This window comes from Limanda limanda, chromosome 2 (assembly GCF_963576545.1).
Source record: "Limanda limanda chromosome 2, fLimLim1.1, whole genome shotgun sequence".
NCBI classification, from domain to species: Eukaryota; Metazoa; Chordata; class Actinopteri; order Pleuronectiformes; family Pleuronectidae; genus Limanda; species Limanda limanda.
Genome location: NC_083637.1, coordinates 2,275,822 through 2,303,398, shown reverse-complemented (window position 1 = coordinate 2,303,398; position 27,577 = coordinate 2,275,822). Strand labels below are relative to the sequence as shown.

General features: G+C 43.0%; 1 protein-coding gene across 1 annotated transcript in view; it reads left to right on the top strand.

Annotated features, from left to right (window-relative positions):
• lcor (ligand dependent nuclear receptor corepressor) overlaps positions 1-27,577 on the top strand; it is a 64,968-nt gene that overhangs the window by 15,041 nt on the left and 22,350 nt on the right. The window contains exon 2 of the mRNA XM_061067448.1: positions 26,158-26,223. Coding sequence (XP_060923431.1) covers positions 26,158-26,223 — 66 coding nt within the window. The remainder of the gene's footprint in view (positions 1-26,157; positions 26,224-27,577) is intronic.

Below are 27,577 nucleotides of genomic sequence, written 5' to 3'. Positions count from 1 at the left end.
TTAAATATTAACTTCCCACAACTTATTAGAGACCAAGGCAAAAACCTTCAAAACTGCTTTTTTAATCTGAAACCAAAGAGAATCAATTTACTGTGACACAAAGAAAGAAAAGCTTGTTTCGGCTCCATGATTTGATTATTATTCTTATTTTTGGATAAGATTTCAATCAATTCTGCAGTTATCTTTATTTCTTTATCAGTCTCTTGATCCGTGGTTTCCCGTATTCCTTCGGTCTGTGCCTTCCAAACACATCGTGAAAGAAATACAGCTTAATGAAGGTATACATATAATTCATTCTAGACACAAGATACAGAAAAGTAATTTGGTGTTTGATTCTCACCTGTGACCCGATGAAGTGACGTAACTCAGTTGAGTTCTGACGTCACCAGATGCAGAAGGAACGTGTGTTTCTTAGAATTGAACGGATCTTTAGTAGAAGCGACAGGAACTAAGATATAAACAGTGACTTGTTATTATTCGGCTTCAGGAGCAGTGGTGAGCTTCTGGAGACCGGCCCCTGGTGATGTTGGGTGATGAGGTTCATAGAGTTCAGGTCACAGCTCCGTGAGGATCAGTCAAGTTCTTCCACACCCGAGTGGAAGAACACAGATCTGAATGCAGCTGCTCTGAAGCGTGGCTCTGGAACTCAGTCCTGCAGGTCATGTGATGTCGCAATAGAACAATATATTCAAAATAAAGATTTCATTTTCACGTCGGGTTCCGGCAGCTCAGGTGAAGAGAATAAAAATCACAGAACAATTCAGGGTCCTCACGACTTATTTGCTCTTAAAGTGAGAGAACTTGAATAAAACAGTTGAAGTTGAGCCGCTCACCAGTCGGATTCTACTCGAGAACATAGAGAACCAGTGATCTAATGAATCTGGCTCAGTGCAAAAAGTACAACTTCAAACATGTCCAAACAACAAAGAAAACAATTGTTTATCTTCCGAACATTAAGAATTCTCTCCACGAGCCTCAAACTGAATTATATTAATCTACAAATCTGTGGACAGGGGTGTCCACATACTTCTGGCCATGTCATGTCATTACATCACTCAGTCTGACACACTCCATTAATTCAATATTACAAATTGGGTATGTGTATTAATTTCTTCACGTCAAAAAGAAAACCAGAAGTCATTTGCTGCCTCGACCGCGTGAAGCCACAATTATTCTCCCGACGTGTCTCTAATCTCTCGTTATTTTGCTTCCTTATTTCCGAAAGTTGCGTGAAACACTTTTGTTCACGGCTCGTTTCCATCGCAGTTTGGACGTTTTGTCTGCCAGCGCCGCCGCAACAATCAGAGCTCTGTGCCGAGCCGAGGCCTGAAGGAATCAGTGTGAGAGATCCGAACCACAAGGACCAGCTCGTGTGAATCGTATCAAAGAAATCAGTCATATCACAGAAACTGGCGTCGTAACCATAACTCGTCGGATGCAGCTCGACTGAATAAATGTCATTAAACCACGGCCACAGAAAAGACTTGAGTTTTATTGCGTCGGACGTCAGATTAGCTGTAATTGCTTATTTTCTTCGGATCTGTTTTTGGCCATGTTGATTTGACACATCTTCTCGGTTTGTTAGTTTAGGGAGATTCCATCTCTTCATTCAGGTTACTATGGCAACGCTTATGGCTGCTGTACATAGAGTTAAACTCTCCACCGCTTAGCATCTAATCTGAGTTTCCTGAGTCGCCCTCGTCATAAACCCGACTCCCGGTTCGGAAAGTGAAGCCTGAAACGTGTCTTCTCTCTAATGACCAGCAGGGGGCGACTCCACCGGTAGTTTCTATAGAAGTCGATGAGAAAATAACTCTTCTTCGCACTTTTATATTATATTTAAAACTGGAGGCTTCGACCAGACGCTGGTTGAGAACAAACGTTTCCTCGAACTCAACCACAGACGAACTGATTTGAATCTGGTGGCGAAAGATCAAAGTCACTGTGACCTTCACGAAACACATTTACGGCCATAATTCAATAATTCATACAAGCATAAACAATAATAGTGACTCTTGTTAAATGTTTCCACCACAGAGACAAACATTCTCTGGTTGGTGATGTCACCAGCAGCTGATTGTTTTCTAAAGTTGTTGATTCTAATGGTTTCTAGTAATAATGATTTATTTTAAGTGGCAAACTGGTTATAAGATATTTGCTAAATGAAGCAAAAAGGAACTTGACAGAATGAACCCGGGTTACACTCGTGAGAGGAGTGTGTTGCTCTTCAGTTTGTGTAGCAGTGACCTGAGAGGAGTGTGTTGCTCTTCAGTTTGTGTAGCAGTGACCTGAGAGGAGTGTGTGTGTGTTTATCAGTGTTTCAGTTTTTGTTGTGGTTAATGAGTCGTGAACATTTTGTGAAGGAAGGTGTGTCGGCCCACCTTCGGACTGGGAGGACGAATTGGGAAGGAGCTGGTTTAAGGAACAGTTCAAGGACAGGCACGGCTGTAAACTCACCGAGGGGGGGGGGCACTTCCTGTGTGTGTGTGTGTGTGTGTGTGTGTGTGTGTGTGTGTGTGTGTGTGTGCTGGAGGCGGAGCTCAGTATTGGTGATATTGTTTAATAATGTGAGAAGGCTCCTCTGCTGCTGTGTCAATATTGAACTCAAGAGCCCCCCTCCCCCCCCTCTCTTACTCAGACACACACACACACACGCACACACGCGCGCACACACACACACACACACACACACACACACAATGGAAAACTTAGATAAGAGAGAACATCAGACCTTTGATTTGCAAAAAGGGAAATATTTATGACCAGTTGTTAAAGGTACAGTAGACACAGTGTGTGTGTGTGTGTGTGTGTGTGTGTGTCCATTGTGCACATGTACATGTACTGTAGATATTTCCTTGTCTTCTCTGGTTGTGCAGTGTGATTGTGTGTTTGTGTGTGTTTGTGTGTTCCGGTTAGAATGATGTTTATGAACATATTTTGGTTGAACAATCATTTGTGAAAGTTATTGTATAAGGAATGCATTGTGTCCTCACGCCTATAGAAAGACCAAGGTGTGTGTGTGTGTGTGTGAATGTGAAGTAAGACGACTTAAAAGCAGCCATATGGTTGTGTGTGTGTGTGTGTGTGTGTCACATGGTCTCCCCTTATTAAAATCACTGCAGCACTTAGCCTCAGCTCCAAAATGGCTTCAGATCAGAAGCTCTCAACATTGGCAGCTACTTTAATGCCACTCAGCGTGTGTGTGTGTGTGTGTGTGTGTGTCTGTGTGTGTGTGTGGTTGCGTGTGTGGTTGTGTGAGTGTGTGTGTGTTGGCAGTACAGGTGAGTTTTCGTCTCTTTCTCAGCTTCTGAGCTTCAGAGCAAAATAGAAACTGCTGCCAGTTTTGTTTCCATAATATTCTGCGACATAAAGTACGTGATGGAAAAATCCAATTTGCGATAAAAAGCAGATAAAATAAAAGAGTTAAAAATCTGAATCAATTGGAAAACTCTTCCCTATTATCTGTTATAAAAACAATCCTGAATAGATTCTTAATGCTCAACATTAACTATTTTTACATCCAAATATTTGTAATTTTGCAGTTAAAGTTTCTCTACATGATGATTTCCAGAAATACACATTTAAGTTTTTAAGAATTAGAGATAGAGGTAAATATTTTCTGTTTTATTAAACCAGGAAGTATGATGACATTAAACCGTCTCTTTTGAGGGCGAAGCGGTCGAAGTGAAATCATTTCAACGTTAAAAAACATGAGAACAAACAAAGAGACAAAGGGAAAAAGATCAGAGACGAGTTAATTTATTAATCAGATTGTTTCCAGTAAACGTTCCATATCGTGTCCATTGAGAAGCTGATGTTGTTCTGAAGGGTTCCGCCCCTCATACCTCACGCTCTCCACAGAAATCAGCAGCTAATGACTTTACAGCGTTAATGGTGCATCAGTCTCCGAGACTCATGGAGCAGTTTGAAGCTTTGGTTCTGCTCGGTGCTGATCATGTGACGCAGCGACGCACAAAAACACCATTTCCTCCGGATTTAAACCGTGAAAACAGCCAAACGCTAATTTACAGTTTTTATCCGGAGGTTTTGTGCTTTTAAATTGTGCGTCCGAGGTTGAATGTTTGGAAGTTAAGTGTCGGATGTTCCCAGTTTACGTTTGTGTAGCTGAAGGGATCTGGATCATTCCTCTGAGTGTTTGTGTTTGTTAGTTTTAGGCCCAGTTGTGTGACAACAGGATTGACCAGTGTGCTCCTAAAAGTGAAGCCAGGTCCTCTGGGTCGCCCCCTGGTGGCAGATGGGAGATAGACCGAACGCAGAAAAACAAAGTTGACATTAAATAAATGGTTCTTAAAGATTTCTGTCACTTCAGCTCGTTCTTATCACACTGAAGTTTCCTCAAATGTTTATATTTCTGATCAGTTTGGCTTCAAGTTATTTGGTGATATATAAAAATGTAGTGAAGCATTATGATTGACAGCTGAGACTGACTCGTGATTGGTCGAGCGTCGGTACGGACTTGGCTGTGGACTGAAGAAGAATAAAGACGTGAAGAGAAGTTGTAGCCGGTTGTCGTCCAGAACAGAGGGTTACACAACCATTCAAGTGGTACCAGCACAAAGTGTTTGTGTTGAACGTTCATGTTGTGTTGAACGTGTGTTTCTCTCGTCTGCAGCTCGCTAACGACAAAGTAACAAATATTTTAGTCGTTTGCATTAACTGGGACGTTGTGTCGAGTTGTCGTCTTCACAGCCGAGACTAAAACGTTCATGTGAAGAAATCAGCATAAACACAAAGCCAGAGGAACAGGGTTCAGACATGGTTTGTAGAAAGAGGTCACGGCGACATTAGCCACCTCCCAATTATAAACACACAATCATCTTTGTGTGTGTGTGTGTTTGTTTTTAGGGGATTTTCTACATCTTTCCCATATGTTGAGTCCTGCTGTCTGTGAATCGCTTCCTTTGTCCGTCAAAATACAAGCAGCACAACTTCTTGTGAAAATCATATGATAACAGGAAGCCCCCCCCCCTTCCATCAGCCCACACACACATATAGATTGCAAACACAATGTATACACACACACACACATACACATGCACATACACACCATAAGTCCAAAAATATGTCATTGTTCCATCAGCTGTGGGCCTCCTGACCTCGTTAACTCACCCAGATTCCAAGCAGTCGTCACATCTGGCTGTTGTTCAGAATCAGGATGTTACAGGATCACTTACTCTCCTTTTATTTAATATCTATATATATATATATATATATAATATATATTAGTGTGCGTGTATTCAATTATTTATATATATATAGGAGCTATACATATTTATCAGTTTGCTGATCAAAAACGTCCAATATCAGCTTGTTTATGTTTTTTCCTCAAATACAAATAATATAATTAATTCATGTAAATTGTTGCGTTATATTCTTAATATGGATTTTTGGGGGTAGATGCCGATAGATGGGATTTTTTTAATTGATGTTTATATTTAAATAAACTTGATCATAAATAAATAAAAACACTTGAATACAACCAAATATATCACACATACAAATTTTAAAAAAAACTTTGAAAACATAACGTTTAAAACTATTTCAAACGAAATAAATTAGAATTAAAAATACTAGAATAAAAGGTTAAAAGAAATAAGGATCAAATCTGTACGAAACAAATGTTTTTAGAAAGAAAATCCATTTATTTTTCATGTCAAATATTAACAGATTCACATCTTTTCTTCACTGTTTGTTTCTATAAAATAAAAATGTTCATATAAGCAAACGGAGGCCGACACTAAAATGTCTTTGAAAGACTCTTATTGGTCGAGCATTAGATTAAAAATACATTTAAAGTACTTTTCAGTAATTGTTTAAATATAATTGAATGAATGAAATTCAGTTTTATGTGGATTCACTTTCTGGACGTGTGTTTATTTACAGGTTGAATCCGTGTTATTCACTTCTCAGCTCACATGAATGAACCAGTTAATTAATAATGAATAAAAACACTGAGTAAATCCAATCAGATTGAGTTTTTTTTAAAGAATGTACTTGTGGGAACATTGAGTTTAAATCGGAGCAGATTTAATTCTTCTAGTTGAGTGGAGCCAGAGGTCGGAGGTCGTTGAACTCTGAACAACGAACTACTGTTTCACATGGAGTCGTCTAATTATCGTTAAATAATCAAATTAAACCTTAATACGCTGGAAAACATTAGTGCAGGAAAACTTCGGACAGTGAGTGTTTGACATGTGTATTGATCCCGAGGGAAATTAAGGGTTTGGTCCATGTCCCATCTGCTAACATGGAGGAGGTGGTGTTTACGACCTGTACTGCAGCCAGCCACCAGGGGGCGATCAAGATGCTTCACTGTTACGAGCCGTCACGTCTTCCATCTTTAAAACGATTCTGTGATCGTGAACTCCGACTGTGCAACAACACAATTAGCGTGCTTTGTCTTCCTGTTTGGCAGGTGATTGGCTGTTTAGGGGGAGGGGCGGAGCATGGGTCGCACACCCCCCCCCCCTCTCTCCAGTGGATTCTTGTACCTTGACTGATTGGTGGAGGCGGAGGTGGCAATTCCCGTCTCAATTAGCGGCCGGTGGCGGTCTGCACTTTATCTACAGGAGCGTAGCGTTAGCTTAGCCTGGTGCCAACGAGAGTGTGTGTCTGTGTGTGTCTGTGTGTGTGTGTGTGTGTGTGTGTGTGTGTGTGTGTGGTTCAGGGTTTTTTGGGGGGTTTAACATCATAACGTCTCCTGCGGGCTTCGCTGGTATCAGTGTTGGTCGGGGGGGCACGTGGCTCACTGGCTCTAATTTAGTGCACGACTCCTGCACCGCTGCACACACACACGCATACATAAATATAGAGTTAGTCAATCAGTCAGTCAGCAGGAGGCCTCAGTAAAAGCCTCCACTGTGTGTTTATAGTAAGAGGGGGAGGAGACGGATGGAGCTTCACAGCGGGACTCTCTCTCTCTCTCTCTCTCTCTCTCTCTCTCTCTCTCTCTCTCTCTCTCTCTCTCTCTCTCTCTCTCTCTCTCCCTCTCTCTGGGCTCATGACGGATCGCAGCTCCATCAGATCCTTTGTGTCTTTATAAAGAAATAAGACGCCCTCTTCCTTTCTGATATTAAACCTGAGATATGAAACTCTGACGCTTTAAACCAACACGCCGGATGACGACACTGGTTCTGCGTTCCAGCAAATCTCTGAAGGTTGTCCGTTGAGTGACAGTTGGACATTTCGACACGTCTTCAATTTGACGTTTATGTGTCATTAATGAAAACCCCTACTTTCGTGCCCCTGGTCCACATGATGCTTTATGATTATCTCACCTTGATGTTCCTCAGTCTAAATTAACTCTGCACTTTAATTTCAGTTTTGTTGTCATGTGCTGATGTTGTGGAAATACCGAAATGAAAAATATGTTTTCAGATCCGTAAACTTCGTGTCTGATTCTGAGAAAAACTCCATGAGGCAACAATGAGGCACCGGAGACATTCAGAGAAATAGATGTCAGAGACAAAGAGCAAATACAATGAGATAAATGATTCAATGAGGGAATAAAAGAACCAAGATTGTTTTACAGAACGAGTGAACAAATGAAAAATGAACTAAAAGCTATACATCAGGAAACCGTGGTGGTGGTGGGGGGGGTTAGAAGAGGAGGAGGAGCTTGAAGAGGCTGAAGAGGAAGAGAGACGTGGAGGTGTTCGAGGATGGAAACCGAGCGGGAGGAAAGTAATTAAAGAAAAAATGAACAGGAAGAAATAAAGAGGGAATGTAGAGAAGGAATAATGAGCCAGAGGAGGATTCAAAGAAAGAGGAGACGTAAAGAGAGAGGGAATAAAATAAAAAGACAAAGTAGAGGAGGAGGTGAAGAGAGTGAAAACTGAGAAGATAAAATACAGGAGGATTAAAATCGGAGTCAATAGAAAGTAAAAGGAACGAGAGAACGTGAGTGTCTCCATCCTCCGTCCGTGTGATTCTCTCTTTAACCCACACAACATGGCAACACAATGAGAGTGTGTGTGTCTTTCTTTTGTCTCATCCAACATTTAAATCTCATAAGGAATTTACCCACGTGCCCCAGCGGGTCAAGAGGAGCGGAGGGGGGGGGGCGGGCTAAAGAGGTTTAGTCGAGCTGTCGAAAAACTCCTCAAACCTCGTTAGAGTCGAATGAGAAAGATCGAATGTCGTAGAGGTTTGGATGTTCACGCAATAATGAATCGATACTGGATGAAGGACGGAGGAAGGAGGAGTGTAGAGCAGGGGTTTTCAACCGGGGGTCCGCGGCCCCCTGGTGGTCCGCGACGGCATTGCAGGGGGTCCGCGAAATTCGCTTTGATATTTCAACACATTTCCAGATTACTCTTGAATATCGTGAAAAATATCTAAAATAAGAAAAATATGTCTAAAATAATATAAAGGTGATCATGAGGTTAAACTTAAGTAGGCCTCAATTGTTTGTGTGATATTGTATGATTATCATTTGTGACATATTCTGCATCACTTTGTCATCTTCCCTCTTCAGTTGTAGCCCCAGTTTGTGTTGATTGTTATTGATCACCGTTACTTTAACATTCTCTCAACATGTCAGCTACATGTCTGTACATTTAAGTCATGAACGTTATATATTGATATACATATGGTTCTGAGATGCAGTTCAACTACAAACTGCATTTTAATTTTGTTTTCAATTCTTAAGCACTGAAAATCAACCGTTTTTGTTGTTTTTTTACACAGATTTTTCTAGATTTGTTTGAGGTCTTTGAATAAAACCAACAAGGAAAACCAAATGTTAAAACTTCCTTCTATCCACATGCACACACGTATGCACATCAGTTGGGCGCGGATTACTATCTAGTCAGAATGGTTTCTGGGACAAAACCAGTTGAAAACCCCTGGTGTAGAGGACAGACGGCAGAGAGGCCCCGCCCCCTTCCTGACAGTGGAGAGTGAATCTTACTGGTGTTTAATGCACAGTTCACGCTACATGATTTTTAGCTATTTTTTCCGCTTGGCAACAAATTGTGGAATTCACCGTTGAAAGCCTCGGATCGGAGCCAAGCCGGCGTTGGATTGGCCGTCGCTACGTGTGAACGCGTCAAGGCCGAGACTCGAGCTGCTTCCCCAGACGTCAGCTCCTCGGTCTCGATTCCTCTTCAGCCAATACAAGTTAAAAAAACACGGCAGAGGATGTGGAAAGTAGTGCAGTTATTAAAAAAAGAAACAAATGACAGTTCTGCACGTGGATTTCTTTCCTTAAACCGGTTTTGTGCTTCATTTGACGTAGTTTGGAGAACAGGAAGTCGTGATGCGTGAACTGCAAATCGATAGAGTGAAAGTCGTATCGTCTATAAAACTGAGTAAAAATAAGCGTTGTGTTGTTGTGTGACGGGTTCCTGCTTCCTGCAGGTTTCAAAAGGTTTAATTTAAAACCCTCTCTCCTCGTTGAACTTCCTTTTGCACATTTGAAATACAAGTCATGTTTTCGTGTGATGAGGAGACGACACAGGAACCCAAACACATCAGGCTGCACCGTTTGCATCAAAGTTCATTGGTTTCTTGCTGGTGTCGTTTTGTAGTTTTGTTCCACAGTCGACGGAAAGAGGAGAAATCACAATGGAGGGTTTTAAACACAGACGAGCAGAAACGTCTCACTCCAGAGGAGCTGGAATCAAGGAATCTTTGTCATGTTCTGCTTAAAAATGACTGTAACAGTTAATTGATCATCCAATTAGTTGCAGATTAATCAATTAATCTCTTAATTGACTCATGCAAACATGCCTCCTGCGTTTAAACAAATTCTAGTTGTCTCCTCCTCTAGTTCCTCAGCAGCGTTTTCACCCCAGGAGCCAGTTTTTGTGGATTAGATGAGAATGCATTTAGTTTCCTAAGTGATGAGGAAGAAGAGGAGGAGGAGGAGGAAGAGGAAGAGGAGGACACCTGAGCAGCTGCAGGAAACATTAGCTCTTTGTTCTGTAAGGAAATTATAAAAACTCCCAATTAACGAGGCAGCTGCAGCAGAGCGATCGTCACTTAACGATCTAACTGTGAAAAGACCTGAAGTGACGGGAACACTGGAGACAATTCAACCAGCTCCTTGTTCTCCTGAAGCTCGACACAGAAACCACTGCAGCAAAACTCTGAAGTCTGAGCTCAAACTTCTGGAGTCTTTCACGTCATCTTTTAAGATTTGGGGATTTCAGGAAGAGGAGTGGAAGCTGCTGAGGAGGAAGAGGAGTGGAAGCTGCTGAGGAGGAAGAGGAGTGGAAGCTGCTGAGGAGGAAGAGGAGTGGAAGTTGCTGAGGAGGAAGAGGAGAGGAAGCTGATGTGGAGGAAGAGGAGTGGAAGCTGCTGAGGAGGAAGAGGAGAGGAAGAGGAGGAAGCTGCTGTGGAGGAAGAGGAGTGGAAGCTGATGTGGAGGAAGAGGAGTGGAAGCTGCTGTGGAGGAAGAGGAAGCTGCTGTGGAGGAAGAGGAGTGGAAGCTGCTGAGGAGGAAGAGGAGTGGAAGCTGCTGAGGAGGAAGAGGAGTGGAAGCTGCTGAGGAGGAAGAGGAGTGGAAGCTGCTGAGGAGGAAGAGGAGTGGAAGCTGCTGAGGAGGAAGAGGAAGCTGCTGTGGAGGAAGAGGAGAGGAAGCTGCTGAGTAGGAAGAGGAGTGGAAGCTGCTGAGGAGGAAGAGGAAGCTGCTGAGGAGGAAGAGGAAGCTGCTGTAGAGGAAGAGGAGAGGAAGAGGAGAGGAAGAGGAATGGAAGCTGGAGTCGGACGCTTCCCATCTGTCCTCTCGTTTCCTCTCGTTTCCTCTCGGCTCTGAAACACATTTATTCGATGCTGAGCCGAGAACCTGGAACTTCGCCTCCGGCTTTAATCACCGGCATTAAAAGCTTAAAAAGAATCGGACCCCTCGGTGTGTTAGGTGGCCGAGGTCCTGCCTGAGCAAATTGGATTTTCTGCTTTCCAGTAGCTCAGCTGTTCGCTAAGCATGATGTCACTCCAAATCTGTCTCTCTCTCTCGCCCTTTTCCTCACCCCTCACCCCTGGCCCCCCCCTCTCCCTCTCTCTCTCTCTCCCTCTCTCTCTCTGGACTTTCAATTCAGATGAAATGTAGGTCAAGTGGAGACCAGATGAGCTCGTTGGGCACAGTAACGCAGCCTGATGCTTCTGCTGAGCAAGTCAAAACAAACAGGCTGTGTGAAGCACGTGTGAGTGTGTGTCTGTGTCTGTGTCTGTGTGTGTGTGTGTGTGTGTGTGTGTGTCAGGCTTATGTGCTGTAGCTGTGCATCTCTACTCAGTTGCGTGTGTGTCTGTATAGTGAGTCACTGAATCTCATTAGATAGCAGCTGTGTGTGTGAACTTTTCATCGTGAACATCCCAACTTATCAAAATCAAGCGATTAAATCCAGACCAGAGTTAATTGAATCTGCTCGATGTTAAAGCTGCGTCACCATTTAGTTTCACTCTGTCGTGAGCTGAATGTTCTGTGAAGCTGTTGAACTCTAGTTTGTCACGGTTCCGTGTTCTGTCAGAAATCTGGGAATCGAACTTCTGTGAACAGGAAAACATGAAATGACCGAAATGTGCAGATTGATCCCAGTTCGTGGAAGAGCTGTTTTCTGAGTTCCGCTGTCGGACCCTTCCCACCTCCAGGGGCTTGTTCTGAGCTGCTTTCACCCCCGACACGTCTGTTTAATGTAAACTGAACAAAGCTACTTTCAAATTTATGGGAAAAAGCATGAAATCCAAATCCAAATGTGTCAACCCCCCCTTTTTCAAGAAAAGAAGCCGGGAACTGTTTCATGTTTTCTTGCTTCGGTTCGAGATCTTTGAAGAGACACTGGGAATGGGGAAAAAATTGATTCAGTTACAAAATCGCGATTCTTGTGAATGACGATTTTAAATCGCAATGCTGCCTCCCAAATAGATTTAAAAAAAATAATAATAATTTAAAAAAATACCGGGGGGGATATATGGGGGGGAGCAACATCAACCCAGAGCATGTTGACCAGCTCTTGTTTTTGAACAAGAATCTAAACACACCCAAGCACTAGCTTTGCATCGCCTACATGCAAACAACAATAGCCTACTTTTTGTTAATTTCAAAGTTTATATTTTAAGTAAAATTGAATTCATTCTATTTAATTTACCTTTTATTTATTGTTTAAAAGTAGCCTAAGTGGCTTACATTTCTTAATCTGTCAGTTTGTGTGCAGTTGACAGGGGCTATACAATAATAGGGCACATTTTTATTTATTTCCTCTATTTGCTGCCCGGCAGTCGTTAAGTTAATGTTGATATTTGAAATAAAAGTGGTAAAGCTCAAGTGAATTTGACTGTGTTGTATTTGAAGGTATGATTCAGCTTTTTCCATGGTCCAGTATTTAAAAAAAAAATAACCAAAAGAAATCGCAGGAAATCGTAATATCGAATTTGCAATACCCACAAAAATCGCAATACATATCGTATCGCCACCTAAGTATCGTGATAGTATCGTAACGGGAGGTCCCTGCCGATTCCCGTCCCTAAGAGTCACTGGGATGTTTTCCAGATTCTGCAGCAGCGAGTGGTCTGTGCTCGGCTCGGCTCGTGCAGGCGAGACGTCAATGAGGCAAAACGAGGATTTCAAGCTCCGTCTTTAGAGAAGCCGACATGTGACCAGAACATCGCCGGTTTAAACTGCGAGTTGGGAAGATTCAAACTGTTTCAAAGCTTTGATGTCAGATGTTAGGGAAACATTCTTTCCTATGTTCTGACGCTGATAAACAGAAGAATAATAAGAATAATCTTGCGGCCCTGAAGAAACGCTTGTTTCCTGTCTCGAGCTCCTCAGAATCAAACCTGTGACCTCCAGAGGACGACCTCTGACCTTCAGCGTGGTCACACCACCAAACCAATTCTATCTGTGTGACTCCAAACCAGATCATCTCCGAGGAGGATCAGGACCTGACACTAGTTCACAGAGAAACAGTTCAATACAGATGATTGTTCATTGAGTACATTATGATTCATTAAGAGTCGAAGGTGTAGGCGTGCAGTGTCCTCGGGCTCTCAGTCAGGCTCCTCCCCCTTATCCTCCAAATATTCCGGTTCCCATTAGTCCAGGATGGTTTGGGAAGCGCTGCTGGGAAACAGAAGCTCACAGACCAGTGGGTGAAGGTGATCGACTCTGTTAGTGAGCAGAAGAACCTCTGTGATGAACTCCTTTGGTCCGTGGTCCTGGTTCCTGGCTGTGATGCAGATCCTGTGATGTCTGCAGCTCGGCGACTCGTCCTCGCTGAGATCTGCTGATTGGTCTCGTAATGATGCTAACGTCTTAAATGCTGCAGCGCGACTAACGAGATTAGCCCTGGTTTGCTTTCCGTCCGAGTCCGGATGCTTCTTATTCGATAGAACGCCTCGTTTGTGGCGGATGTGTTTTTTTATGCTACGCAGCAGAAGCCATTATTCTTCTTCTTCTCTCTCTTAAAAAAATGGTCGTTTCCATCATCAGACGCTCACCTTGCTTTGCAGAGAGCTCTGTAGTAATTACCCGGGGGGGGGGGCTGGGCTCGGGGATAACGAGGCGGACCAAGGCGTCGGCTTCACGGCTCTTTGACGCTAACGAGGAGATTCAACGGAAGATTGTTGACTCGGGTTGCAACCAAAACCAGAACCTCACCCGGCGTGTGAACCCCGAGCGGCGAGCGGGAACCAGATCTGCGTCTCAGCTCCGTATCAGAAATAATCTCCATTTGAAAAAACACACATCACATGACCATTAAAATATCACAAGACCAGAGGAGGTTTAAATGACCGAGGATTTGGTGTCAGAGCCAGAAGCTGATATTTCAGATTCCAGCTGCCGAGAGGAAAAACCTGGAAACCTTAACGAGCTGTGATGCAGCTGGAGGGAACACTTCTAATCCACGAAGCCGTTTGAAGACGTGAAACCAAATCAAATCAGAGGTTATTGTCACATGCACCAATGGCAGCATCTACACAGTAGACGGGCTTTACAAAAATTAAAAAAAATGACATACCATGTAACATATAACGTATAACATAGTAAAATGAAGCAGCAGTTTACAGGGTGAAGGAGTGGGGAATATTAAATGAAATGATACACCTGTATATCGATTTTTGTGAAGACCGGGCAGTGTGAACACCTTCCAGGGGTCTCGGGGGGGCACCGTTGAGCCATTTTGCGACGCCCATTGAAAATTCCTCCAGAATACGTAAATTTTCACCACTTTCTAACTTTCTGCAAATTTTGGTAAGAATTTGAGCATGTTAAAGCCCTCAAAAAGCCAATTAATTTGCCTTAATAATAATAATAATAATAATAATAATAATGAAAACCCTGGTACAAGTACATCAAATAAAAAATGTGGAAAATGGCCACTAAATGCAAAAAAGCAGGCTTCCTGTTGTTTTTTTCCAATTGCACCTAAGACTTTTTTATTTGTCTGGTCATGATACACCTGTATATCAATTTTTGTGAAGACCGGTGAATGTGAACACATTCCAGGGGTCTCGAGGGTCTCGGGGGGGCACCGTTGAGCCATTTTGCGACGCCCATTGAAAATTCCTCCAGAATATGTAAATTTTAACCACTTTCTAACTTTCTGCAAATTTTGGTAAGAATTTGAGCATGGTAAATCCCTCAAAAAGCCAATTCATTTGCCTGAATAATTATAATAATAATAATAATCCTTACAATATCAATAGGGTCTCACCTGACCTGTGATGTCAGTGCTCGGGCCCTAATAATATGAATATATGTGAAGTAAGAACCTATTAAGTGTGACCTGTGATCTTGTGACCTGGCAGGCAACATCGGGCTTTACAAAATAAAAAAATAAACATACCATATAACATATAACATAGCACAGAGATTAAATTCCACCTTTATCACCGAAAAGCTCCTGAACCTCGTTGTCTTTCTGATTTGACGTCTTCTTCCTTGAGATGTTCCTGCTCTTTCTGTTTTGTCCTTTTCGAGTTTCTCTTTGGGAGAATCTCCCGCCGTCGCTCAGACACGTTATCAGGCAGGAGACATCGACTCCCCCCCCCCCCCCCCCCCCCCCGTGGAGAGTGTCAGGAGATTATCTGGAGTTCAGTGCTTGTCTGAAAGCAGCTTAAGTCAAAAAACCGAAGTGAGAGCTCTGTCTGCAGACGCTGAGCCGACGCGTCTTTTCTTGTCAAACGTCCCCTGAAAGTGTCCTGCACGTCTTTGTCTTTCTGTGCAGACGCCTGTTTCCTGCAGGGGGGGGGTGGATGCAGACCCAAAAGAGAGATATAAAGAGAGAGAGAGAACTTCAAGGTCAGAGCGATTGCCTTGTGTCCTCCTCTTCAATTTGAAAGGCTTCAGTTTCCTGTGAATCACAAATGTCTCCCCCTTTAGAAATGGAAGTGTTGAGTGCTGGTTGGAGGCCGTCTCTGAAAGACAAGGTCTCCGTCTCCGTGACGCTTTAAAACCCTTTTCTCTCTCTCTCTCTCTCTCTGTCTCTCTCTCTCTCTTCGGCGTTCACCCTCTCCTGGTGCGAGCGAATATTCGAGACGCGTTTTTCTTTCCACGTATGAATAATTTGTTCTTTTCTGCCTTGAAAATAATTTTTAGAGGTCGCGAGGTCGACGAGCAGGAGAAACGTTCTCCGTCTCTCCGGGCGTCACCGACTGCAACTCACTTCATATCTGGTCTTATTGTTGATTCTCCGTGACATTAATCTTCTGCCTCTTTTCTTTCTTTATTTTCACTCTCTTTTTTTCCTAACCTTGTCGTAATGAAAGACCTTTAGAATTATGTGGAGAGCAACATGTAGAAATCAGAGAGTCTCTCTCATGGCTGACGGGGGGGGGGGGGGAAGGACGCGTGTTTTGAATGTTAGTGACGTTGGGGTCAGAGGTCAGACATCACTTCAAACACAAATACAACTTTAATAACTTTACCAACCGAGAGGAGAACGGAGGATCAAGCAGCGAGAGCGTCGGAGCGTTTCACGGTCATTTAACGTTTTCATGGTCCTCACCCGGCATTCAGACATGTGTTTTATTCAAGTCTATTGCAGTTGATCATTTGGCGATTTGAATATTTAAATAAGTCGTAAAGTGCTCGACACAGCGAAGGACTTGAAAACCTTCAGCTGCTGCAGAGCGTTAGAATCAGAGCGAGCTGGTTTTCTGATTCCAACAAACGCCACCGAGTGAGACATCACCTGTGACTGTCGGAGATGGAATTCCTCAAACTTTCATCAATATATTCAGCGTACAGACGGAATATTATTGAACCAAGTCGACATCTATAACCTTGATTTGTTTCCACCTCAGTAAAACAAACAAAGCCCCAGGTGACGGAACAAGCAACGTCTTGTTTTCAAAGTGGTTTTATCGCATTTCTCTGATTTATTTTGCCGAATCCGAAGTTAAACGGAACAATAACTGAAGCTGGAAATGCAGATTTATGATTTATGCGTCACACCAGTCACCCGCATCTCAAATATAGACCTTGTGTGAAGATTCTCTTACTTTAGGATCTTACCTTTAAACAGTGGCATCAGTGAACTGTTGTGACTCACAGCAGGTGCGAGCGTGGGGAAATAGAAGAGAATGGATTTCGACTGTTTGACTGTGAGAGGAACTGAAATCTGATCCGTGAGACGTGTTCTCCGTCGGCAGGTGAAGCAGGAAGTTAAACTGCAGGTGAAGCAGGAAGTTAAACTGCAGGTGAAGCAGGAAGTTAAACTGCAGGCACTTCCTGTTTGCCGGTCCAGATGGAACTTTGTGTTGCTCCCCTCAACGTCTTTGTTTTCAGATTTCATTTCCACGTCTTCCATCGATAGCTTCGTTCTCACATCATCAATCAATCAATCAAGTTTTATTCGTACAGCCCATATTCACAAATCACAATTTGGACGGACAGAAGTGTTTTCTCTTTTTGCAAGCTGAATATATTTAGATTTGGACGGTTGACTTTACAAAACGAGTAATTTAAAAGATTAGGATTAGAATCTAGGAAAGGTTTGTCATCACGAACCGTTCCCAGTCTTTTTTATCTTTAAAAAGGCAAATTGATCTTATAAATAATTCGAATTGTCAAGATCACGATCAGATTTTGTTTTTCTCTCAGTTTTTTCTTCACGTTGTTTCCGCCTCGGTGCCAGTGAGCGGTTTTGGGGGCGTGTCCTTCTCTCCCGCCGCACTAATGCACGTCCGTCCCATTAACGCGAACTCGATATCTCAAGAACGCCCTCGAGTAAAAACATTCACTTGGACTCAAAGATGAACTGATTCGATTTTGGTGGTTCGAGGGTCAAAGGGTCATGGTCACGTTAGGTTTAGATGTTTAAAAATATTGCATAATAATTTGTATTTCTGATTTCTGCAGGAAGTCAAAGTTCTCTCCTTCTTTTCTTCAACCTGTAACTCAACTTGAGATTTAGATCATTTGTCACTGAAGCAGGAAAGTAACTGGCAGGAAATAAAAGAATCCACCAGTTACCACTCCCATTCTCTACCCCCCTCCCCCCCCTCTTCCAACACACTCCTCCATTTGCACAAACTCCCCCATCTCTGCTGTAATTGTTTTTAATTTGTTTCTCGTTAGCGCTTTTATATTTCTGCACCGCCTTCCCTCTTGGCTTTCTTCTCCTTCTGAGACCGAACATGAAACGGAAAGGATGGAAGCTGAAGGATGGAGCGGTGGGGGGGGGTAGGGGATAAATAAATAAATAAATAAATTTTGATCTGCACAGGGCGAGCAGGATCCTGTGCAGAAAGGTAATACTTTGAAAGATGTCCAGGTGTCGTGAGATCCGAGCGGGAAGGAAACGAATCCTCGTCCTCCTTCCTGTTCTCCAGCTCCTAATGAAATAATGAGATAATTAGAGGAGTAATTGGGACGATTTCTTTCTCTTCTTTCCTCCGGCTGCGGCGTCTGCTCGGCTCAGAGCGCAGCCACGCCCACCGGGGGCCGGGCACATCGCTCTTTGCATTGTGGGAAACCCAAATTTGCCTTCACCATTGGTTTGCATTTTGGAAGATAAGCCTCACACGTATAGAGATATAGATATATAAATATATATATGCATGTACAGTAGGAACAGAGAGCACTCATCCGTTGTGCCGTAGCTTGATGTTCGGGGGTGATTACTCAACCAATCAGAAGGCCCGACCTAGTTTCTCCTCCGTCTCCCCCCCCGAGCCGCGACCACGTTCAAATGTTTAAAGTGCGAGAGAAACCTCCCGACCCCGAGTGAAGCTTCACGCTGTGTGCTCCCGGGCTGAGTCACCTTCCGAGGAGACCACACCCAATTCTGCTTTTTACAGTGTTTTTCTGCTGCGTTAACAAGCGTTGTGTGTGTCTGTGTGTGTGTGTGTGTGTGTGTCTGTGTGTGTGTGTGTGTGTGTTAGTCACAGAAATAGCTGCCAGCGCACATCAGCCTCCTTTGAGCTCATCACCGGATACTTCAGAGAGAGAGAGAGATGAGATGAGATGAGATTAGGGATTTGGTTTGCCGAGAAGCCGTCAGATTGAATCGACACACCATGTTTAGGCTGTGTGTTCTCGTGTGTGTGTGTGTGTGTGTGTGTTCTCGTGTGTGTGTGTGTTCTCATGTGTGTGTGTTTTCCCCGTGTGTGTGTGTGTTTCTCGCAGTATGTTTGACTCTGTGTCTCACCACGCCTTTGGCCAATCATGCAAATATTTGCTTTATTCATTTCCCTCCTCATTCCCCAGGACACACACACACACACACACACACACACACACACACACACACACAGACACACACACGCGCACATACACAACACACACATGCACACACTGCACACATGATACCAGAGGTGGTTGTGACTCTTAGTAAACAAGCTTTTATATTTGTATTTGTTCTCTCGCACACAGAGAAAGGCTCAACACTTCCACTGAAGTTTGTTTTTCCTGCGGAGGAGAAAAAGGATTAGTTGATGTTTCCCGGGCTCTGATGTCTGTGAATCACCGCTCGCCGCTCGCCGCACGCCACTCGTCTCTTTGTATCTCGAACGCCCCTCACTTGTTAAGAGACTCCCTCACTTTCCAGGAATTTGAACTTGGTTTTTACGCAGAAACACGAGTGGTACAAGTTTTATTGGTACAGCAGCAGGTTAACTTAAGGTCTGAGGTGAAGTAAATACAGATTCACTGGGAGTCGGTGCTGATGCTTCCATTGTTTTCCACAGGATTGGTTTCAACAACAGAGAAAAATACCTGTTCAATAAAAACATCCTAATAGTCCCAGATGTATTCTATTCATGCTAAAATCAACCTTACATATCAAAAACACCACTTTGGAACCAAATACCACAGGAAGTTAAGATTTAACCAAACTTTCCAACAAACAAACAGAAACTGAAAACCTGCAGCGAGGTTTAAAACTTTAGATTTAAAAGTTCCTGGATCCTTTTGTCCAGATCTGTGCCAGAATGTTTCGAGTTCTTGGGTCAAATCTCCACCAAGTTTCAAAGACAAACGAACAAATGACGGTAAATAGGATTATTATGTATTTGTTCTTATTGTGAAGGCCGTCTCTACATATTAAACACGTTCACAAACTTCTTTGCTTGTACTAAAAATCCTTATGGCTCTATCACCTGTCATAAATACCAAAGTATATATCCACCTGTATTCTAACACATAACCCCCCCCCCCTGAAAAACAACAACTTACAATTCTTCATCTATAATAAACTATATTTAAAGTAAACATTTCTTGTGTTAGCTGCTGGAATTTGTGAATTAATAAACGTCTAAATCTTTGTATCGTGTGTTTAAAGACCAGAGTTTTAAGGTGGAGCATCAAAAAGGCCAAAACTCTGACATAAAAATAACCATAAGATTGAATATACAGGCAATATTCTCTTTACTATATACTCTCTACTTGTGTGTATATATATATATATATATACTCCCTACTTTCCACGCACTGTCCCTGTGAATCGAATCCTAAATCACAGTAAATTTGGAGCATGAGTGGAATAAATAGATTCGTCTTCCAGTGAGTTTCAGCTGGAGCGTCTCTGCTGACTTGTCATGTGGCGTCCCCGTGTCCTTCCAAATCCTGAGTGTCCCCTGCCCCCCACCCCCCCCTCGCCGTCTGCAGAGCGCGGCCTCCTCTGATTGGCTGCAGCTAATCGGGGCGAAATTTGAGTCCAAATATCATAAAGATAAGAAACATCGGGCGTTCAGGAAGTTAATCAACGACACGGCACCGAGTGATATCTTCTATCGCTACTTTGGGGCATTGATGGAAGAAGCTGAAGTCTTCAGTTTCTCTTCTGTGATTCTGGTCAGATTGTGTTTGTGTGTGTGTGTGTCTGTGTGTGTCTGTGTGTGTGTGTGTGTGTCTGTGTGTGTAAGAAGTGCTGCCTGGAGCAAGACGTACACATGCATGTCTCTGTGTAATAAATTGTCTGCAGAGAGCCGTTGGTGAGCTTCACCTCAGTTCACATGTTTGTTTATTAACCGATGAGAATCTACACCTCGTTTTTACATAGTGAGAATGTTTACTGCAGGGAAAAGGTTAAAGGTCAGAGGGAACAGTTCATCAGCTGTTTGCTTCATCACCAGTGGCTCAGTCATCTATAACCTGCATGTTCATCTAGAACCTGCATGTTCTCTATAACCTGCATGTTCTCTATAACCTGCATGTTCATCTATAACCTGCATGTTCATCTATAACCTGCATGTTCTCTATAACCTGCATGTTCATCTATAACCTGCATGTTCTCTATAACCTGCATGTTCATCTATAACCTGCATGTTCTCTATAACCTGCATGTTCATCTAGAACCTGCATGTTCTCTATAACCTGCATGTTCTCTATAACCTGCATGTTCATCTATAACCTGCATGTTCATCTAGAACCTGCATGTCATCTATAACCTGCATGTTCATCTAGAACCTGCATGTTCATCTATAACCTGCATGTTCATCTATAACCTGCATGTTCATCTATAACCTGCATGTTCATCTATAACCTGCATGTTCATCTATAACCTGCATGTTCTCTATAACCTGCATGTTCTCTATAACATGCATGTTCTCTATAACATGCATGTTCTCTAGAACCTGCATGTTCTCTATAACATGCATGTTCTCTATAACATGCATGTTCTCTATAACATTCATGTTCTCTATAACATGCATGTTCTCTATAACCTGCATGTTCTCTATAACCTGCATGTTCTCTAGAACCTGCATGTTCTCTAGAACCTGCATGTTCTCTAGAACCTGCATGTTCATCTATAACCTGCACGTTCATCTATAACCTGCATGTTCATCTATAACCTGCATGTTCATCTATAACCTGCATCTATAACCTGCATGTTCATCTATAACCTGCATGTTCTTCTATAACCTGCATGTTCATCTATAACCTGCATGTTCTTCTATAACCTGCATGTTCTTCTATAACCTGCATGTTCATCTAGAGCCTGCATGTTCTTCTATAACCTGCATGTTCATCTATAACCTGCATCTATAACCTGCATGTTCATCTATAACCTGAATGTTCATCTATAACCTGCATGTTCCTCTATAACCTGCATGTTCCTCTATAACCTGCATGTCATCTATAACCTGCAGGTTCATCTATAACCTGCATGTCATCTATAACCTGCAGGTTCATCTATAACCTGCAGGTTCATCTATAACCTGCAGGTTCATCTATAACCTGCATGTTCATCTATAACCTGCATGTTCATCTATAACCTGCATGTTCATCTATAACCTGCATGTTCATCTATAACCTGCATGTTCATCTATAACCTGCATGTTCATCTATAACCTGCATGTTCATCTATAACCTGCATGTTCTCTATAACCTGCATGTTCATCTATAACCTGCATGTTCATCTATAACCTGCATGTTCATCTATAACCTGCATGTTCATCTATAACCTGCATGTTCTTCTATAACCTGCATGTTCATCTATAACTGCATTTTATCTATAACCTGCATGTTCATCTAGAACCTGCATGTTCATCTATAACCTGCATGTTCTTCCTCCATCGCTGCTTTTTGTTCGAAGTCTTTTCTACAACTAATTAACTTCAGTTTACTCGTACAGTCGTAATCATAACGTACATTATCTCAAGGCTCTTCACATATGAAGGTTGAACCATCACACGTGTGATTAGCGTGTCAGGACGATCACACGGACAAATATGAGTTTTGGTAAGGAGCTAAAACGTCATCTGATCACTATCATTTAAAAACGTAGCCTGAACGTAAACAAAGATCCCGTCATTTTGTCGGTAACTGAGATTTTGATATAAAGAGCAGAACCAGTGTCGGGTCGGAAGGTGTGAAGTGAATGAGCTTGTTGATCCTTGCCTCCTCTCTCCTACCTCCTTGTCTCACTTCCTCTCTCCTAGAAGCCCAGGCCCCTGTTCAGGTTAATGAGGTATTGATTGGATGAGGGGCCGGGCGAGGGGCCGGGGGAGGGGCCGGGGGAGGGGCTTCGGTTACGCTGAATTATGAATGCTCAAGCACGGCTATTTATAGCTTCGGTCCAACGGTCACAAGAAAGCCAAAAGGCCGTGTTCCTCTTCGTCTCCTCGTCTTCCTCCCCTCAGATCGATCGCTCTGTTTCCTCCAGTGTCGAGTTCCTCTCCGTCCATTGTGTGTGTGTCTGTTGTGTGTGTGTGTGTCTCTGTGTGTGTGTGTGTTTGTTGTGTGTGTGTGTCTGTGTGTGTGTGTACATGTTCTCTGACTCGAGCTGGAATGAATCTTTGAGCAGCTCAGTTGCTCTCGACAGGAAGCGGAGCAGCAGCAGCACTGGGAGTGTTTTGATTTCCTTCCTCTGTCGCCGTGCCGACGCTGAAGCAGAAACCGACTTCGTGTCCGAGTCGTTGTCGTGAAGTTCATCTTTCAAGAAGCAAAAACATCTAATGACTTCCATCTTCTCCCCCCCCCCGAGCGCCGTCGACTCCCACCGGCCTCTGGCGACACCTCCTGACATGTGTCATATTGATGGTATCCAATGAGAAGTGTCAGCCCCCCCCCACCCCCCCCTCACAGTCAGAGCCTCCGAGTGTTTCATCCTCTGATGTTTTAATGCCCAGATTAATGTTCTGCATGTTTTAAGATATATGAATAATACTTCAGCTTTAAATGACAATAAGCAGTTTTGAGTTTGAAGTCAGGTGCTTAAATACTTTGTCAGGTGTGTGTCTCTCTGTGTGTGTGTGTGTGTGTGAGTGTGTGTTTATATAATCTACCTCTGCTTTATTATTTAAATCATATTCTGAATCGGCAGCACCTCCCTCGGCCTCATTCATATATTCACCGCATGTTTTAAGGCTGCATTATAGTTTGTTGTCCGTCCTTCGTGGTACAGATGTGGATTAGCTCGATGTCTTGTGATTCCCGTCATGCATGTAATAGTGTGTGTGTGTGTGTCTGTGTGTGTGAGTGTGAGTGTGCGTCTCTTAAGTTTGTGTCACGCTGCTCTGGGCTGTGCTGCTGGATCTGTGAAGTGAAACGAAGTGACACAATGGAGGTTTCAGAGATTGAGGACAGCTCTGTGTGTGTGTGTGTGTGTGTGTGTGTGTGTGTGTGTGTGTGTGTGTGTGTGTGTGTGTGTGTGTGTGTGTGTGTGTGTGTGTGTGTGTGTGTGTGTGTGTGTGTGTGTGTGTGTGTGTGTGTGTGTGTGTGTGTGTGTTGTATAGTCATGTGCATTTTTTGCATAACACACTGAGAGAATCCCAGATGCCATAATGTGTGTGTGTGTGTGTTAGTGGGTCTCTCTCTCCCTCTCTCTCTCTTTGGGCCCAGAGTTGCGTTCACTAACTGACCTACATTTTTTTTTTTTGTTGCCCGTGGCTCAGCTGAGACTTTTTTTTGTCGTCGTTATCTCATCGAGCCAATCACGTGCCCTCATGTCATTTGTTCCGGTCGCATCCTCGACCTCAACCGTCCAATCACAGCCCTCCAATCACAGCTTCAGCTCCTCCCCCGTCCACCACCGGAGCTGCGTTTGTGACGGACTGACCCTTTAAAAATATGAAAACACTCCATCATGTGGTCCAAGGGAAGGGGTGGGGGTGGGTGGGTGGGGGGGAGGGGGGTGGGGCTGTGTAACTTTGACTTGCAGTGCTGATTTCTCACGCTGCAACCACCCTAATTATTTCCCCCCCCCCACCTTGAAAGCCGTGTGGATGGCAGGAGCAGATTGAAGCTTTTGAAAAATTCTTTGAAGCTTCGGTTTTTTTTGTTTTCAAAGCTTCCTTTGTAGGCCGCATGAATTTTGCATGTGCAGGTTTAAGGGAACTTTGTGATGTGTGTGTGTGTGTGTGTGTGTGTGTTTTTTCAGAGGAGATGATCAGCTGCCTGTCAGAATCTATGATGGATTTAATCTCAACTGAATGAAATCTCCAAATATGAATAAAATGAACCTTTGAAAGTCTCAGTGTGGGTTTTGCAAATTCATGTTGAATATCTGAAGGGTTTGTACCATCGGGGCATGAAACCCAAAATAAACACAGGAGGATGAAGTGTGTGTGTGTGTGTGTGTTTGTGATACCATCGCACAATGATATCGGTCGGATGACACAACTTCATTTGTTTCTGGCATCTGGCCAAAACAAGACTGAAGGGTTGGTAATGAGGGATTACACAAACACAAATACAAACACACACATGCACACACTCACACACACACACACTTTAACAGCTTAACAACATGCTCTTTCACTCAAACCTTCACACTGAGCTGATATGAGATATCGTTGTGACTCAGTCTCATTTTTAAACGATCGGTTCTTTGTCCAGAAACTCACTGAAGTCAGAGTTTAAATCCTCTTCCTGCAGATGAATCCCTCAAATCAAAACCCGACCATCAGCATGTGATCCTCGCTGGTTTCAAACGTGCATGCTCGTGCACGTGGGTGCTCGTGCACGTGGGTGCAGCTGCTGTCAGGAGGTCACATGTAATGACTTTTTAACACAGAAACACGTTTGCACACAGGCTCGGTTTATTCGTCCGATGGAAAGTGTTTGACACGAGACATTGACCCTCTGCTGAGACAAGTGGCTTCACCTGGAGTGTGTGTGTCTGTGTGTGTGTGTGGGTGAATGAAATGTGAGTGTGTGTGTGCGTGCGCTGCAGACTTAACCTTTCTATTCCTGCTAAAAACACACACACACACACACACACACACTCATTCACACATGGACACTTTGTCTTTGTCTCTGTTTCTATCTGTCTGCCTCCATTTCCATTTAATGGAGGGTGAGGTGGGGGGTGCAGCCGCGGCAGTGGGCGGCAGCGGCGGGTGGGTGGGGGGGGGCCCTCTGGTTGAAAATTGCGATATGTATTTATGTTTCTCTGTATATGGTTGCTAAGCAACAGCAGAACGAGGGTATTTACAGTTAATAAAAACCGAGTGACATTAGCTTGGTGTATCAGAGGTAAAGCGTTCAGAGCTTTAAGATCCGGGAAGAAAGACAAGGCCGTGTGTGTGTGTCTGTGTGTGTGTGTGTGTGTGAGAGGGAGAGTGTCCTTTGTGAATAGTGACTAATAAATGGTTCCATATACTGTCTGTATAGATGTGTGTGTCTGTGTGTGTGTGTGTGTGTGCATTATAATTGCTCACTCAGCCGTGTCTTTGTAGATTTTTCTGTGTGTTTCTGTTTGTTTGTTCTGATTCCAAAAAGCCTTTGCATTAGCTCCGGCCTTGTGTGTGTGTGTGTGTGTGTGTGTGTGTGTCTGTGTGTGTGTGTGTGTGTGTGCTCACACATCATTGTCTGTGTGTGTTTGGAAACGAGCTTCCAGGCCATTGTCTGAACCAAAGTTTATTTTCCTTATCGGCATCTTTCATGAAATATTAAAACGTGTTTATTTGCGTGTTGAATCCACCGGTGATTTGCGGTGACAAACTGCTTTGTGCGGCAATCTTTGTTGTGTGTTGCCGCTGGGTGAGAACAGTGGAGGCTGTGCATCAGCAAAATGTGTCCTACGGGGGGGGGGGGGGGGGGAGGGGAACAATCATTGTCATTTATGTTCCTTACCCTTCAAAAGATAAAACCATGGTTCAAACAACCTTTCAAATTGTGTCTAAATATTGAATTGTGACGGTTTCTCTTTTTTTTTTATGGTATTTTCCTTGTTGTCACGTATGTTGTGTTGATGTTAAACACGTCAGCGTGTGTTAATATCACGTCTCTTCTCTGTTTCTCAGGCTTTGAAAGCATCTTGGAAGGCTTGTTTGGGCCGGGACTAGTCAAAGATATCACCCTGTTCCAAGGTAAACAAGCTCACACGCACACACACACACACACACACACACACACATACACACACACACACACACACACAAATAGGCATCTGTCATAATAATAATCATAAAATCGTGAACATTATATTAAATCAAATGTGATTTTTTAAAACCACTGATAGGATCTGCCCCTGGTGGTAATAACTGGTTTCTGTGAAGATAAACTTAATGACAGAAACAAATCAGGAAAATCCGAAATAATAAACATAATATATTAATAATTATAATTTAAAAAAGTGTCTGTATGTCTTCCCCTGACTTTGTTAGTGGTCGTGTCTGACTAATCGCTCCACGTGTTTTCAGTATCGTCCAGATAACCAGGGTCACTTTAACATCCACAAAAAAATATAATAACACACTAGTGGAAAGAAACACTGATAAAACAAAACCTCAGCTCTAAATCTAGATTGTTATCATCTAGATTATGATCTGTAAAAAGGTATTTTATGGCCCTGACCACAGAATGAACACATCTGAAAAGAAATATTTCATTCAGGACAAACTCTTTAGCGTCTCTTTGTCGAAGACTGAAAAGGACCAAATGCAGCAGCAGCAGCATTCATGGTCAGACCATGACCCACAGGAACCAGTCTGTCTGGTTTCCTATTGTCTTTATCAACAAAGGTGGCGTCCAACATCTGCTGATGCAACAGAACGACAACATACCAGAGATGCTTCTTAAACTCAACTTCCCACCTCAAGCTCATCCTGTCGAGTCAATTCAAAGGTTAACACACAGTTTCACTCTCGTGGGTCGTGTGATGCATTTAAATCAGCATTAACTCTCAGCTTTAATTTCACATTTTGTTGGACAGGCCAAACTCAGAGCTGTGATCCAGACGGATTCACAATAATAAAACTCCTGTGTAGAAAAAAGGTTGTTATTTATGTTTTTGTAAGAATTCATCATGTAGACCAGGGGTTTTCAACCAGGGGTCCGCGGCTTTGATATTTCTACACATTTCCAGATTACTCTTGAATATTTTGAAAAATATCTAAAATAAGAAAAATATGTCTAAAATAATATAAAGGTGCTGGTGATCATGAGGTTAAACTTAAGTAGGCCTCAATTGTTTGTGTGATATTGTATGATTATCATTTGTGACATATTCTGCATTACTTTGTCATCTTCCCTCTTCAGTTGTAGCCCCAGTTTATGTTGATTGTTATTGATCACCGTTACTTTAACGTTCTCTCAACATGTCAGCTACATGTCTGAACATTTAAGTCATGAACGTTATATATTGATGTACGTATGGTTCTGAGATGCAGTTCAACTACAAACTGCATTTTAATTTTGTGAAAATCAACCGTTTTTGTTGTT